This window comes from Amphiura filiformis, chromosome 12 (genome assembly GCF_039555335.1).
Source record: "Amphiura filiformis chromosome 12, Afil_fr2py, whole genome shotgun sequence".
Lineage (NCBI taxonomy): Eukaryota > Metazoa > Echinodermata > Ophiuroidea > Amphilepidida > Amphiuridae > Amphiura > Amphiura filiformis.
In genome coordinates, this window is record NC_092639.1 from 37,718,239 (window position 1) to 37,735,159 (window position 16,921).

The 16,921-nt window shown below is 37.3% G+C and overlaps 1 protein-coding gene across 1 annotated transcript in view; it reads right to left on the bottom strand.

Moving 5' to 3' along the window:
- Positions 1 to 284: 284 nt before the first annotated feature.
- The window catches only part of LOC140166152 (transcription factor SUM-1-like), a 29,824-nt gene continuing 13,187 nt past the window's right edge, over positions 285 to 16,921 (bottom strand). The window contains exons 2-3 of the mRNA XM_072189543.1: positions 15,478 to 15,535; positions 285 to 3,806 (exon numbers count right to left, since the gene is read on the bottom strand). Of these exons, the coding sequence (XP_072045644.1) occupies positions 3,616 to 3,806; positions 15,478 to 15,535 (249 nt within the window). The 3' untranslated portion in view covers positions 285 to 3,615. The remainder of the gene's footprint in view (positions 3,807 to 15,477; positions 15,536 to 16,921) is intronic.

Genomic DNA, 16,921 nt, shown 5'->3' on the forward strand with positions numbered 1-16,921 from the left:
ATATATCACTTAGGGCGATTGCGTCATCACACCACGTGGGATGCATGCACGAACAGCGCATATATCAAGTAGTATTTTGTAGTATTCAGGAGGGTTAGGGTTAAGGCTATTTCACAAATCTTTAAAAAACTAATTCATTAAATTTTAATTTAACAAGGTTTTTATAATTAAAGACAATAATAAGTTAAAAATTTAAATGCAAAAAGTTAACTCGCTTCTCCTGCGAAATTACAAAAATGTCCCTTACTATTTTTTTGTTTTTTTTTTTAACCCTTATAAGAACAATTGGACAACATAATTGAAATGCATGTCTAGTATACTAGTCGCGTAAATATCTTTAACTTGTTATGGTTTATCATTCCAACCATGACCAGTCTCATTTACTCGTATCTGTCCTCGTGACGCGTGTGTTTCTCCATCCCCTCACGAAAATCCCCCGTCCAAACTGGGGAAGCTGCATGGGAACTATTTCCCCAGCCAATAATTATTACAACACTACTTGCGCTAAAAGTATGGGATTTTCGAGTTGTTGGGGCGTCATCAGAGGTTGAGAAAAGGCCTTCCCATAAAACACTGCAGGTGTATTCGACTGCAGACGACAAGTTTCAAATTTTTCTTTCAAAATTTCATAATTGTATATTTTTTATGACCATAATATGGAATCAGCATGAAGTGCATCAAAATGAATACAACAACGCCTAGTATTGGTTCTGTGGTTCTTGAGATAGCCCTTGATATTTTGAGAAAATATCTCAAAATTATTGGATTTCGTATGTTGAAGCCTATGGCACGCCACGCTGAGCATTTCTTCAAACAATTCTTAAAAACAATTCTTCAAATAGTAAGGCTAGTGACAGTAACCATATTAATTAAACTGAAAAACCGCAGTGTAAGCTTACTTCTTCATAATACTAGTACTGATCGTAGATCAGGAAAAGAGTCAAGGAAGCCAATACTCGCATAGAACCCATATCATTTCTCTTGTGTGTCAGCTTATTTGTCTCAATGTTTGAATGAAAACGCCGCTAGGTTTTGCTCTCCTTCGACGCGCCTTTTTGAAAGATTAATTCGCATATTAGGTATGAATTTGATATACAATCTTACTATTCTGAATCATTTCATAGTTGCACAGTTTCAACTTCTAGGTTCATCGCAATTTCTTTTTTGAAATGTTTGAAGTACAATGGAGTCGGTTAGGCGGTGGCCTCCTTTATATACGAACACAATTGCGTCAGACGGAAAGATCAGACCAGTATCTCAGACTAAACACTGTTAAATTTTCTGCACTATAATATCCACGTATCACCGTATGCAATGCTAAGGAATTATCCCGATAATCTCACTTGAAGTATTAATCGATCGATTCCCTATTATGTCAATGTAATTACTCAACGCGCGTGACCGCTGTCAAATGAGTGATAGACCAGCTATTCTCATCTTCTCTGGATAGACAAAAGTACCTCTTGTCGATTAAATCCTCCTAACTCGATTCCGGTTCAGTGATTATTTTTGCTAGTGATATACGGAAGTCGTTTGGTATGAGTATCGAGGATAACATTGACATGGGATATGTGTGTTCAATCTGACTGGCAAAGGCAAGGATAAGGCAAAGGATTCAAATCATTGCGTCTGACCCAAAGTCTTCCGCATCAAAAGGGACCTCGCGCCTTATAAGGATGCTGGTCACTGGCGGTTAACAGGTGATGGTTAAGTTTCCAAAGGCATAGTCCACCGGTGAGAAGCTGTTATTTATTGTAACCTGCTAAAAATCCGATAACACGTTTTGGGCACAATAACAACTTTGAAATCGGATTCAGATTGGCTTGACTATGCTCGCAATGCTCTCTGGGAAAGCATTCCACTCCTCTTGTGACTGGGTGTCATGTCAGCCGGTTTTCCATGTTATTCTAGCTCAGTCTCCCCTTGCAATTCCTATCTGTCCGTCGAACACGGGATTAAGACGACAAAATCGTCGTCGTCGACGATGTAATTAGTTCACCGGCGAGCTATCTAGCTAGAGAGCTGCATTTTTTTCTGTCAAAAGTCAGAGATATGTCTGATGTACATATCTCACGTAATGCAGGTTAAAGTCGCATTTTTCATTTAAAGATAAGGCAATAGAAGTGTTCTAGATGCTTCAGACTTTCTTAGAATTGTACGGTGCTCCATTACGTGTTACTGGTAACCATACACTTTAAAAGAAACCTATAGTTTATATTTACATCTACTAAAGATAACGAAATGAATTCACTGCCTAAATCATATTTAAAATGTCTCTATAAAAGGTACACTTATGGTTCCAATTCGCAATCTGAACAGAGGATTTATGTTTCAAAATAAAGAAAATAATAAGTAATTAATAATCAAAAGTTACCTCGTGCCAGCCTTTTAAAAATCTTAAACAGCAAACTAAGAATCAATTCTGAAGCGTCTAATCACTTTATGATTCGTCACAATTTCTGCATAGCGCCGAAATAAGATATGCATCTTTGAAAAGAGGAATACACCTATAGAGGGCGGAGTAATCACTAAATTCACATCGGAATTTACTTTATTACACTAGTGTGTGTATCTTTGCAACATTCTCATGCAATAAAGGCATCCGTCAAATTTGCATCAAACAACAAGTTTGATCTTGTCTTTAATACTCAAATACGCACAATTTTCAGTTTACAAAAATGCATATTAATATTAATTATGTACATCATCTGTTATGGCTAATGGGATTTGGTCCATTGTCGTTGACAATTGCATGATACAATTTTTGAGGGCATCCAAGGAGTCAGCTCCAAATTGTGTTGGAATCAACTGCGGTATTTTATTTACACTACAGTCAGTCTACCATGTCTACTGTGAAGTACAAAGTACTAACGCGGACGCACACATTGTGCCGACTTTGAAGGCACGCATACCTGCAGCAGAGACGCGGTACTACGCACTGTTAACGCGCTGTGTACGCGCGAGTTGTCACTTTGTACTTCAGAGTAGACAAACTGTACACAATCTTGTCTTGAAATGAAAGTATGGGTGGAAACCATCTACGCAAAAAATAATGATATATGCAATGTGGTATTATTGCAGGCTTTTTCGGCATATTTGAGTCTCATCATCAAGATTTTTTTCTTTCTTTTCTTTTCTTTTCAAGATAGTCAAATCTAACTCCAGCATCTAGAATGAAACGTCTGCTGTGTAGATACATTTAAGGCACCACATCGATTTTGGTCCTATAACACTATCGGTGCCCGGTTATAGGTACCGATGACACTTTCTATCATACCCTGGTGAAGGAATAAACTGTATTGAATATAATAATTAGCATTTGTATAACGCTATCGTTTTTCATTGAAATAAAAACGAAAGCATTGTGCAAATGTTCAGCAGGGTACGATAGAAAAAACCCCATCGGTACCTATCAGGGCACCGATACCACTATAGGGCCAAATAAAACATTGTACCTAAACCCTTGTTAGTTTGATAAATATAATTATATTCCATTTTATGTTGTCACTGCTTATGACTAACGTCAAAGTAAAATCTATTCTAGTTATACATTGTCATTGTAGAGTCAGAGTGTACAGTGTTGAAGCCGATGTTTATCTCATGTATCACAGCATATCACGGTGACTCCTCAGGACCAGAGCTTCTGTCATGTACATCATGATCAATATCATCATCATCATGGTCATCATTCTCATCATCAGAGTGCTTCTCTTTAACTTTGTATTTAGGTCCGTATTTTTTCGGTGTAATACTCTCTACTATCAGCGATAACTGGTCGAGGCTGGACACTCGGATCTCTGTTGCATCTACAAGTTAAAAGAAAACAGAAAAAAGGTTTTGTTTTAGTATCAAATCGTGATTAATGATTATCTTCTTCTAATCGTAGTAATTTAAAGGTTATACTAACATTTTGTTCGAGTACCTTTAAGACTGTTTCCGCACATTTATACAACACAACAGAAGCAACGTCAGCATTGGACGACAACAATGACAACAACAACAGCACCACAAACGGCAAGAATATATGCATACGAACTTCAACGACAAATGAGTACAACGACAAAGACGACAAGATAAAACAACGAAGAGGACAAATCCCGGGGGGGGGGGGCACTCACATGTTAAGGTGGTACGGGTATGTGCGGCGCTCAAGGGTCCCTTTTTCAGGCTCTCCGGCAGTTCCTTAAGCCCCACATTTGGATCTGCTCCAGTTCTTTGAGCCTCAAACTCTGACAATTGTAGCTCTTTAAGCTCAAATTTGGAAATAATTTAGAAATTTTAGCTCAACAGCCTATAATTTGGCCCTAATTTCAGTTCTTCAAGCCCCTATTTTGCCCGAAAATCAGTTCTTAGTTCCCAAAGTTCGGCGCCCGCCGCACACCCCTACCAAAATTTAAGTTGAGTGCCCCCCCCGGGGGACAAATAAGAAGAAAAAGAAGGAGAAGAAGTATCGGAGGACTGAGGAGAAAGTGTTTTTGTCATTGTGATGAGGACAATGTCATCATAAAGAAGAGGTATAGAAGGAGGAAGAGAAAGAAGAGGATGAGGAGAAAGAAAAAGAAAAGAAGAAGAAGGGACAGAAGAGGATGAAGAGGAAGAGGAAGAAGGAGCGGAGGGGTACGAGGAGGACAAGGTGGTGTTGTTTTTGTCATTGTTATGAGGAAAATGTCATCAAAAGGAAGGCTAGACATGCTAGAGGAAAATCTAATACATTTATCTATATGTATTCATTGTAGACGAGCTAGAGGAATAATTAACGTTGTTAAGTTAAAATTAAATTTAAAATTTTTCTTTCTATACGCAGCCATGTCAGCCACCAATCTCCATTTACGCAAAGATGAGCTGTGGATGTTCTGTCGCATGCTACGTAACCTGTGCACGATTTTGCGTTACGGTGGATCAGTAGCGATCACGGATCAGGTGTAGTCGTCGAAATAGGGTCATTGGAGTTCATGATGCCTGCGGCTGACAAATACAGCGATTTACCCTTCTGAAGGTGGTCCTTTAGCAAGATTCAACAACAACATCAATCTAGGTTTACTAAGGGGTTAATAGTGAAAATCACTCTCAAGGGGTGTGGGCCATTTTTGTTTAGCTCCCTTTAAACTTGGGCATGTTGGGCACAAGCATCATGTCATCTCATTTCTGTAGCCCTATACTCTATGCATAATATTATGTTATGTATGATAGGTATCGAAAATTTACATCACGACATTGATATATAGGTGATTCTAAGCATCATCCGGAATGCCGTTGCTCAAAATATGTGAAATTTCTTTTGAATCAGTGCTTGTATTTAGAATACCATTTGCCTATATTGGGCGGTCAGATTCCAACTCAATCGCTTTATTATCCGCCCAAATTGTAGCATAACATTAATACTAGTAATTCAGTCTTCAATTACCATGATTGCACTAAATTTGATACAAAGAATATGCAGATCACCCCGGCAGATCATATCAAAGCCACACCTCTATCTCCTCAAACTCGGGTATATCACCTTTAAAAGGTACATGTTATTGCATAATATTTGCCCTTGAAGAATAGTGAGAAAATTGTAACTCGTTTTTTTTTAAATATAGCCCATTGTAATTGGCATATTACATCTCATTAGATATCTCGCGTCAAAATGATGACTTCAAGACTAGACTGCTAGAGTTAAGTGTCACTCAGAGTGATATTAAGTGTAACCAATTTAGACGACTGATTTGCTACTTTTGACATCCCTAAACACTTTGTTTGTTACTCGTATGTGTGAGGTCCCGGCACTAGGGTATCTTCAGCGGTTTTTACTTATCCTACTTATGTATTTTGTTAATAGACCAAGTCCAAAGTCAGTGGTGATGGCCCAAAACGGAAGAGCCCGCGGGACAACTTGACATTGATGAGGTGATTTGGAGAGGTTAGAAGTCAATAGACACAGCATGGGTTCTGTAAAAGAGACACTTCTAGGCATAGTAAGAACACGTGCTTGTAAACAAGGCACTAATCAAACTGTTACTAAAAACGGATAAGTGTTGTTCTTACCAGAGAAGATTCTCATCTTCTCTGTTCTTACATAAAAAGACACCGGTAAACAATGAACACTACGCGAAAAACACCGGGAACGCTCAGTAGCGCTCCGGAGTAGCACACCACTAAACCACTGTTGCTTTATCAAAAGAACAGTCTGCTTTTTTATCAAACGCCCATGATGTCGTTCTTTCAGAAGTAGGCATAGATGCCGGTAGAAATGGTAAACAAAATTAATATTATTCCCCGCAGCCAGGTTATAATGAAACTTGTTGCTCAATCAAAGAAACAAATCAACAATAACTGTCTATTGTATCTAAGACGAATCGTCTCAGATTGTGTGGATACCTAGTGTAACGCCATATACTGATAGGCTACATCGTGCCCCCCCCCAAAAGGTACGTATTTTGCATAGCTCTATATACACGAGGCACAAAAAGAAACTCGTCAGTTATAGTCATTCTTGCTGTTCAACAACCTGATAATTTTGGATTATTCTGAAATATACATTTTGTTAATTGGACTTTGCTTTCTCATTTGACACCCTGTTCATGACAATCGAGCAAGAATTTACCAAGATCTGCGCCTTCAAACCCTCAAACCCCAAAATCAAAAGTTACAATTTTATCGATTCAATTTATTGTGCCTGTTACATTGGCCCGTGGTGCTTGTATGCAATTCACTGATTCGTCCCAATTGAAAATTGCAACTTTTAATTTTGGAGTTTGACGGTTTGGAGGCGCATATCTTCTTGGTAAATTCTTGTTCGAGTTTCACAAACAGGGTGTCAAATGAGAAAGCTAAGTCCAATTTAACAAAATAAATATTTCAGAATAATCCAAAATTATCAGGTTGTTGAACAGCAAGGATGACTATAACTGACGAGTTTCTTTTTGTGCCTGGTGTATAGCCCAAGGTGTGTTGAATCCAATTGTCTATTTGTCTATGTTAAATGTTTTAGAAAGAAAACAAGAAAAGCCGTTACCAGTGGTATATACTTGCCATTGCCGGATTAAGCATGCATAAAACGAATCTGATTTTAACGACAGAATTCGGTAATGATATACTAGATGCTGTTTGCTGTTTTGCAAGTTTATACGATTTGGTTTCAGCTTAGGTAGCACACGTAACTATTTTAAAGATACACAAAACAACGGTACTTTAAGCCTCACCGACATGAACAAAAACAAATATTCGATTGCTTTAATAAACAATAAGTCATAATGACACAAAGTATACCAAATTGCTACTACAGGACAATGTAAAAAGCAACATTGTTACGACAGGAAAGTGTAAAAGTGTCAAGAGTGAAGTAGAAGATGTGTGAGAATAAATCAAGAAGGCCAAGAACCCTGGAAGGCTGAGCTATCTGACTTACACCCTGTAATCTGACACAAGTGAGGAAGGGGAAAAGAGTTAACCCCTCCCATGTATCTATGTTGAATTATCTTGTCCAGGGAATATTATGAAAGATTCGGCATTTCCGATAGGTACAGTGGTATCTAATCCATTGCCCGAGGTACAAGACGCGACGTACTGAACACATCCCTATCGGAGGCTCGACACAACGTAATATTGAGTGTATTGCAATTTCATTCTTGGAGGAAGTCCCGAGAGGAAGTATCCCGGGAAAAGTTTCAGTATTTCCTTAGCAATTTGCAAAATTGTTCCTTAGCAATTTGCAAAATTGCTAAGGTCTGTTTCTGTCAAGTTCTTTCTTTCTTTCTTTCTTTCTTTCTTTCTTTCTTTCTGTCAATCTTATAATGAGCCACCGTAGCCATATGCTTTGAGCCATGTTGACCATAGTTGGTCATTAGGACCATTGGGTGGGGGACAAATGAAACATGATCAACTTCAGGTCAAAGGTCATCCACTTCCGGCCAATGGCCAAAACGTGATTTCACTAAAATGCTACTCCTTCCACAAATTACACAGCACGATGATGGCACTTTGGTACATGCATCAGCTATACCCAGTGTCTAAAAGTTATTGTCCAGAATCGGGGTCAAAGGTCATCAAGGGGATACTTCCGGTATATGACCAAATACCCTAAAATGCTGCTGCTGTCGCAAATATATATAGTACAACAATGTTACTTGGTCATCAGGACTAATAGCTGGTGGCACAAATGTCACATGACCAACTCAAGGTCAAAGGTCATGGAAAACTTATTATGGCCGAAAATGTTATTTCCTATTATTTTTACTAAAACTGCTACTCCTTACTAAATTACACAGCAAGATGACGTCACTTGACACATACATTAGCCTTGAGGTCAAAGGTCATACGAAGGTCATTATGGCTGATGTGATTTTCTGTTCTGTTACTAAAAATTCTAAGTCATTCCACAAATTATAGCATGACATTACTTGCATACAACCATTGGGGTCAAAGGTCATTGGGTCAAAGGTCATTGGGGTCAAAGGTCATTGGGGTCAAAGGTCATTGGGGTCAAAGGTCATGTAGGTATTACTTCCAGTATGTAGCAAATTACCTTAGGAAGTCGCACTATAATAGCGCATGACCAAAGTTGCACAGAAATATTTACATGAATATTGAATAATTTTTGGTTAGGCCAAATAAAAAATAATCATGTTTCGCGTCTTCTCCCGCTTCCTTTTTTGAGGTTTCTTCAAATATATTTTTATTTTTTGAAATTCAGTTATAACTTTAAAAAAAATATGTCTTGGGAGTAAAGATGCTTTCTATAGCCTTGCCAATATACAAGAAACACTTTTGGAAGGTTTTGTGATAATTAGAGGAGGCCTATCTCTTTGAACAAGATATAAAAAGAGGCCTCCTCCGGATCCTTTTTCCAGGCATTATTGTGTGCGTTAACAGTTCTAATTATGGGTATTTGCACCAATTTTACGATAAAAAATAAAAATCACCCTCTTCCTCCTTTTTGAAACATGTTTTTTATTTTACTTGGCCTTATCAAAATGATTTCACATACTGTAATAGTATGGAAAATAATTATGTAATATAATTTATGATTAATACTACAAAAATCTGTTCATACATGTATATTCCAATGAATTATACATATGCTGGACCTTTTGAACTCGCATATGCTATAGGTGAGCTAACGAATTAACCTTGGTCTCTAGCCAAATTCCAAAGTTAGAGTGCATTTCAAAAATAATATACTACCTCTTACATGCATTCATGCTATATAGCTGGGGTAATTAGCTATAGGCCTAGGTAATTAGCTATTGCTAAGGTCGCGTATATGTGTATGCGCAATTAGCTCTAGTTTCCCTTTTGTTCTTTTATCATTGTTACCGGGGTGTTCGTAAGACAACCTGCCACTATAACCGATCAGTGCTGTTCTCTTGCAAGATAACGTGCTCTTCTCACATACTGATGTTACATCATACAATTAGGAAGCCAGCATCAAAAATGTATCAAGACTGATTACAGAATTGTGTGTGGGGTGAGTCGGGTGGATTGGGGATGGGAGTGTGATGTGGTGTTTTGGCGAGGATTATTGTGTGTGGGGTGTCTTCACGTGGCGTACATTTTTATCAATAGATAAAGTGGTTAAGTTATGGAATTCCCGGAAGTGATAAAACTACTTTGCTACCAACATTGTTATCAATATTTAACCAACACTGATTACATGATACATCTGTGGGGTGTGGTGTTGTTGGCGAGGAGGTATTGTTGGTGTGGGTGTTCGACGGTGATGTAGCTTTAGTGAGTTTAACTTTGAAATATAGTCATTTTGTGATATATAATTATAGTAATTTAAGTGCAAAAAAGGACATGGTCATGTGCCATCTTATACTGTTATATACAATTATATAATGTGTAGGATGTGTGTTTTCTTGTCCGGATGTATGTGGGGGTGTCGGGGTGTGTTTGTACTTGGGGTGTAGTGTAGGTGTACTTGTATATAGTGGTGTATTTGTAAACCAATATAAATGAGGACATTATTCTTACTACGTGTACTATGTGAGGACAGTAAAAAACATGTGAGGACAATTTGACACTGGCTTCCCAGTATCAATCAAAAACATCAAGGCCGCAGGGCCGACAGGCTCGAGGCCGGATGACTCTCATACGACCACTAAACACTCCAAGGGCATGAAAGCCAAGTGACCATGACACCATAGAATATATATTCTACTTTTTAAAACTTTTACCGATAATTTCCCCCATTCTTCAAGCCCTGTCCTCTATCGGGGGCTAATTTATACTTTATGCTTGTTCGATGTATACATATTTCTTCTCAAAATATATTGTTCATCAAAAATCCCAAAACATGCTTCTAAGTTATCAGAAAAGATCGCATAAAGTATATATTTCTAAACTAGATACATGTACATTACAGTATGAACAAACATAACTTAAGCAGCAATCATCGGTCATATAACAGAACTTGAATATACCAGGCAATCTATAATTCAAAGGGGATTGAAAACAAATACCAAGAAGAGAATATCCCATCTGGAGGATTGGCTTAGCAAAGATACCAATGTATGTTGCTTCCATTAAGACGTAATTGCATTAATCCACAGCCTTCCAGTCCGATAACATCGGAACCTTTCTAATGTGCTAATTAAATCTCTGGAATACGTATACACCATAATGAAGTGTTGGTATAAGATGAAAAGTTTGGAAGTAAACAACGTTGCGCAGTTGTCAATTGTATTTTGTTGTTCCATCTCAGCCATGAACAAAACATTTTCAAATCACATTACCGTCGGGACAGTGTAAGCATGGTAAGCGCGTGTACGTCACGAGTGACATTTGGTGGAAATTATTAGTGGATTATGACAATAGGAAAATGCACAATTTAACCAGTCTTAGAAACAATTAATTAGATTTTAATTAAATCATTAAAAAGGTTTTTAAAAAACCCAATAAATAAGTAAGGATATTGAAATACAAAAATATTTCCCCTGATAAAGTTTGGGATGCCCTGTGATAGGTATTGTTTTACATATGGACAGTTTCAAACCTGATTTGAACATAACAAAGGCTCGTGGATAACACAGTGCTATTCTATTGTCACACGTCATGTTGTCATAGACAGAGTTGACGAATATATACGAGAATGTGGAAAAGTAGAAAACTCATCTGAAATCATGTTACGCCAAATTAAAGGATCATTCCGGTGTTAAAAATTCAGCAGCGTTTCCGGAAAGATAACATATTTAATGTGTTTGGTAATTGAAAAATAACTGCCGCTTGGAATCAATAGAATGCGACATATTATCTATGTCTAGAAATCTCATCAATTAGAGGAGCGTTAATTGTTTGCGCAGACAATCTCACTTAGTGATGCTAAAGGTATCCTTTACTAACGGGTTTTACATATGTGTTTGGAGTGATCAAAGTGATGTTCTTAAAGAGATGAGGCACAGTCGACACCAACCATGCTATTAATGTGTGTAACCGGAAGTCAGTTTCATCAATAATGTTCTTTGGTTTCTTATTAGTTCATTAATGATAGATTTATATGACTGATTTGAATCTGGTTTTTACTATTGCATTACACAGACGAGTGGTCAGAGCAAAGTTTTGCCTGATAATTCTTATCTCTGGAACTTTTTGAAAGAGCTCTATTCTCAGATGGGTATATGCCACAATCTAAAAAAAGTGTGTGTACTAATCTAATTCGTCGCTGTTTTGACATACTGTCGTATGACGATTTTTGGGCAAAATGAGTTATATAAACTTTCAAAATCTGTGAATGAAACTCTATATATTCACAAAGTTTTGAGACCTAAATGTAATTAGTTAATGAGATATGGCACTAATTATTGTGATACGACATGGTTTTTATGTAACCCCCCCCAAAAAAACACCTCATTTTGTATTTTGACATACAGTCGTATCATGATACGTCGCCATAGACCACCGTGTAACTGTAGTTGCCTATTGTTTTGACATACTGTCGTATCACAATGTCGTATCACTATTAATACATAGGTTTTCAAATTGTGCATATTTTGGCATACTGTCGTATGAGTTTGCAGATTAATTACTACTAATTAGTGAATGAATAAACAGTTTGTATTATGTTGAGAACAAAGACAGATATATTGTTGATTATATTCTTTGATAATAATAAACGTATTTTACTTTGGAGCTCTCCAGTGGGTCTTCAAATATTGGAAAAACTTTAAATGCGATTTTCTTAAAACTGCATTTTTCGTCATACGACAGTATGTCAAAACAGCGACGAATTGTTTTTGACTCTGACTAATGAGGAGTCATAATAAGTGACTTCAGATTTGGGAGTTTTTGACAACTGCTTGCATAAATTATTTATAATGCTGTGATTTGTTTCTAACATCTACTGTTTCTTTTTACAGTCTATGATAATACTTTGTGTGTTGTCCACTTGGGGACCTTTTTGATGTCCGTTCGTTATACAGTGTTTTGTTTTCCTAAATTGCTGAGCTTACCTGATAAATCCACTGGAATGCATATTGCTCTCAATGGATCTTCCCCGTCATATATACATGTATGGGAATATGGAACAAATAGACATTTACTTTGAAAACAATCAAAATAAATTGTTTTGTACTCCTTTTCTGACCAAATGGCTGCGTAAAAGCATTCTGTATATCGCGTATCGAAAGAGCGATGCATATTTTGGTCCAACTGGATTAGCAGCAAGAGAGCGTTCTGTCCAAACCAACAGAATCGAGCTAAATTGTGGGATCTAGGCTTTTACGACGGGAATTCATAATCATAACAATTAGTGGGTTTTTAGCGGGTTCGCCGTCGGACAAGTTTAGAACTGTCAAGCTTTCGTCAGGAGTATACTGGACAAAGTACCTAAGAATGAGACATGTATTGACTGCCCCAACAGAAAACAGGCAGACCTTGCCTATCTGTTAAACTAAAAGGTTTCGTGGCTCTGAAAAGAGCCGTTCACTGAAGACTGCCCCTTGTCAACAGAAAAACAAGCAGACCTTGCCTATCTGCTAAATTTAAAGGTTTGGTGGCTCTGAAAAGAGCCGTTCACTGAAGACAGCCCCGTGTCAACAGAAATACAAGCAGACCTCGCCTATCTGCTAAATTTAAAGGTTTGGTGGCTCTGCAAAGAGCCGCGTTCAGTGAAGACTGCCCCTTGTCAACAGAAAACAAGCAGACCTTGCCTATCTGCTGATGCAACTGAGCAGCAAAGTAGGTTGCCGCGTACCTCTTTGTGTGATTATTAAATAAGCCAGGTCATTGTAGAATATCAGCTTGAATTTTGAAAACGATGGTTTGGCATGTTTGGTATTGAATTTCATTTGTCAATAAGCAATGTATCACATACAATTTGGTTCTTCTGTAAATTGTGCAGACAATATCATGACATTTCCAACCAACTTTATTTGCAGGTAGGTAGGTACCTTATACTTGTGCAAAACTAAATGATTTTATGATTCTTGGCTCTTTGATGGCAAACCTAAAGTCAGGTGAAAGCTACTGATGTGTGTTGAAATGGAATACGTATCATAGACCATAAATGGTCTATGTACGTATAGACCTATTTACTAAATTCATCCATAGGTAGGTAGACCTGCCTTGTCCCCGGGGGAGTAACACCTAGCTTTCAGCGGGTACATTGAGGGTAATTGCTTCCTCGGTCTCTCCATCTCGTTCGTCATCCATCAACCGTGAGTCTTAAACTCTCGCTGAAAGATACCCAGGTAAACATGATTACAAAATACATTACCCTAATGGAAGACCAGTGGCAGGAGACTTTAAAACCTGGCTTAATGCTATTATAATAGTGGTCAGTGTTGTGACGGTATAGCGTTTGTTTGTGGTCCGTCAGTGAATTGGATGTTTGGACAGTATCTTGTTTCTCCACTTTTCATACCTTTGTCTAAAACGCTTTCTATCGAAAACTATAAAAGACATTCTAATGCAATTTCATCTGCAAAATGGTGTCTGGATACGAGAAAATGCAAGAATAATTCCATGACTAATGTTAGAAACTGGTGATTGTCGGTTACACGTTAGATGCTATGAAATACCAGAATGGGACGATTCAAATAAATTCTTTGAATCAGTTTTGGTACAATTGCAATAGGCCTATACTAAAATTGGCAAATTATCTTGTACAGGACAGTTCGAAATTTACCCACACTTATACAGTTTCGGCGTTTCATCTCCATTAATGCCTGAAAATGACTAAATAAATAAAAACTGGACAAAATAGGAAAAGTTTGCCAAATTCTGTTCAAATTACTGTTAGCATTGTATGTTAACTGCAAGCAAATGGAACCCGGACTTTATGTTGCCATTTTGCATTATAAAAAGCATTAAGCAGTTAAATAGCCCATAGAATAAGCCCGTCGCGTCGATATGTCCGAAGTAAAAATGTTTTAAGGGTATTCTCAATCCCTATATTTTCAAGCGACTTTATTTTACAATTTTATGGTTCTTGCCGGCTCTCTGAATGTTCCTTGAATAATAATGATGATGATGAACTGTGTGATGAATAGAAAATAGAATATTTTAACTGGTAATTGGTCAGAAAGTTCATTAAAAAATTTGTTTGTAGCCTCGGATAATGAGACTGGCAATAGAAATTTTCAATCTTCAATTTCAATGGCGAACAAATTATTTCTAGCCAGTGTTTTCGTGTAACTGTATGTTATAAGGTATATTTAATTGAAAGGCAAGTATTTACGGATCTTTCAATGATATAGCCATCCAACAGGATCATCTTGCCGACCGAGTAAATCACACTGTAGCATCTCGCGTGCCGAAGAGGTTCATTGCTACGCAGAAAATGCGGTCTAGTATGGTGGATAGATTACGCGTGTACTCAACTGCTTTACCATCAGGTGCAAAGAATTTAGCGTAATCTGTACGCATTTTCTTGTCAAAGTTTTAATAGGAGGCGGGATGTCCTGTCAATTTTAATTACTTATTCAGTTCTAAGTGCTTAAAATATGAAATATGTGTGTGTCTGGAACTGGATTTGTATCAAATATTTATGTTGTAATTAAAAGCATCATCTCACCATTTCGGTAGATTTTTGTATAACACAACAGCCTGATTATTGTTAGATTTTATGGAAATTAAATAGAATAGTATTTTGAATATTTTGTTAATTTGCTATACGCATAATGACATTGTTTATTGCTGGATTATCAATATCTTTGTCTGGTGAATTATTAATGACCAAGGAGAACGAGTTACATGCATGATACCGAGACAATAAGCAAGCAAACAAACAAACAAACAAACAAGCAAGCAACCATTTTCCATGGACCCAAGCGTATGTCCATTTGGGGACCAAACTAAACAAACAAACAAACAAACGAAGAAGGACAACAACATATTTGGCACTTCAACACTATGACACAAACACACACTTTACCCACCCTCTCATCATCCACGCTCTGCTCACAAACACCACCCCCACCCACCCCTTCTTCCACACCACACCCGGCTCACACCCCTACTATATGCACACCCCACTAAATCCACCTTTCTGCTTACCTCCATTAGAATTTCCAAGGCCAAGAAGCTTCCCACATTCTCCTAATGCATCACCATTCTGAAACAAAAGCAAAACAAAACAACAACACACATTTAATTAATATTAATTCTTATAGAATGGTTCCTCGTTGAGTTGGTGTGATTCCCCTTCGCCAGGGCCTCCTAGCATGCCTAGCTAGAAGAACCAATTTCATATAGTTGCTATCTACTCTTTTTTCTCTTTCACATCTCAAATGATGAAGTGAAGAAAAACATTTTGTGTATAGCACTAATGAGATTGAATAGACGTGCTTTGTATGTAATTGCCGTAAGCACATGTTATACACTCATACCATTTTCATATTCTGATCGTGTAGATATGCTGGCTCGTTCTAAAAATGGATATTGTTTTAATAATTTGCAAGTTTTGCAAGTTTCAACACTTTTATTGATGCCACTTCCTAAATCACTTAAGTACTAACATTAGATATCATCTCGAAGGGTTTTGATGAACAACTTCGATAATTGTTGTTCTGATGTAGTGTCATTGAAAATGTATCATGTAAATTAACTGATCAAGGGCTCAACCCATCCCTCATCTTCATTTAAGCGAAAATTAGATTTTAGTACCAAATTCGTCAGCAAAATGGACTTTCCATTCACAAGCAAAGACTGAAGTCCGTTTTCAACCCAAATAAAGCCATGATTAGCATGATTAGTGAAATGTAGCCTTATATAATATATACAAAGGTCTATGGGCATAAGGGCAGGATTTATTATTGAGAAAATTGTAGAAATTATTAAGAAAGGTGAGTATAAATGGCAAAACTTGACTGATGAGGCATTGTTGCACTGCGGCCCTCAATATAATGTCTTTGTGATCTGATGTAATACTGATCATTATATACTCAAAATCTGATGGATCTTGTTGTTCTTGAAAATATGCGCAAAATATTATGACCAACCAATCATTGTATCATCAGTATCCAAAAACCAATATGAATTCCCTATAATTATACACAAGCAGATTGGTTTTAAAGATAATCTTTCAATTTTAAGAAAATGTCCCATGCAATCTTCAACAAAGATCTAAGACCACAACAAAGACATCAAGAGTTACTCATTTTGAATCACTCCGAAAATACATAAACCACCACCATCATGGTTCATCTTCAAGAGGTTCAGATATTATTTTAAGTCACAAAAATGACACGTCAATCCTCAAAATGTCTACGGTCAGTGAGTCAATGAACCTGAGCTGAATTCATCGTCCAAATTGGAGTCAAATACAGAACTGTAAGTTGGTTTCACCATCAGCTTGCTTGACATACACTATGGACCACAATGGCCTCATCCCAATGGCATAATTCAGTAACCTCAATTAAACAATCATAGTGAAAAATTTGACCCCAAGTTGCGGAGTATGAGTTTTTGTACCCAAATTTTCAAAGGTCGTTCAATGAAT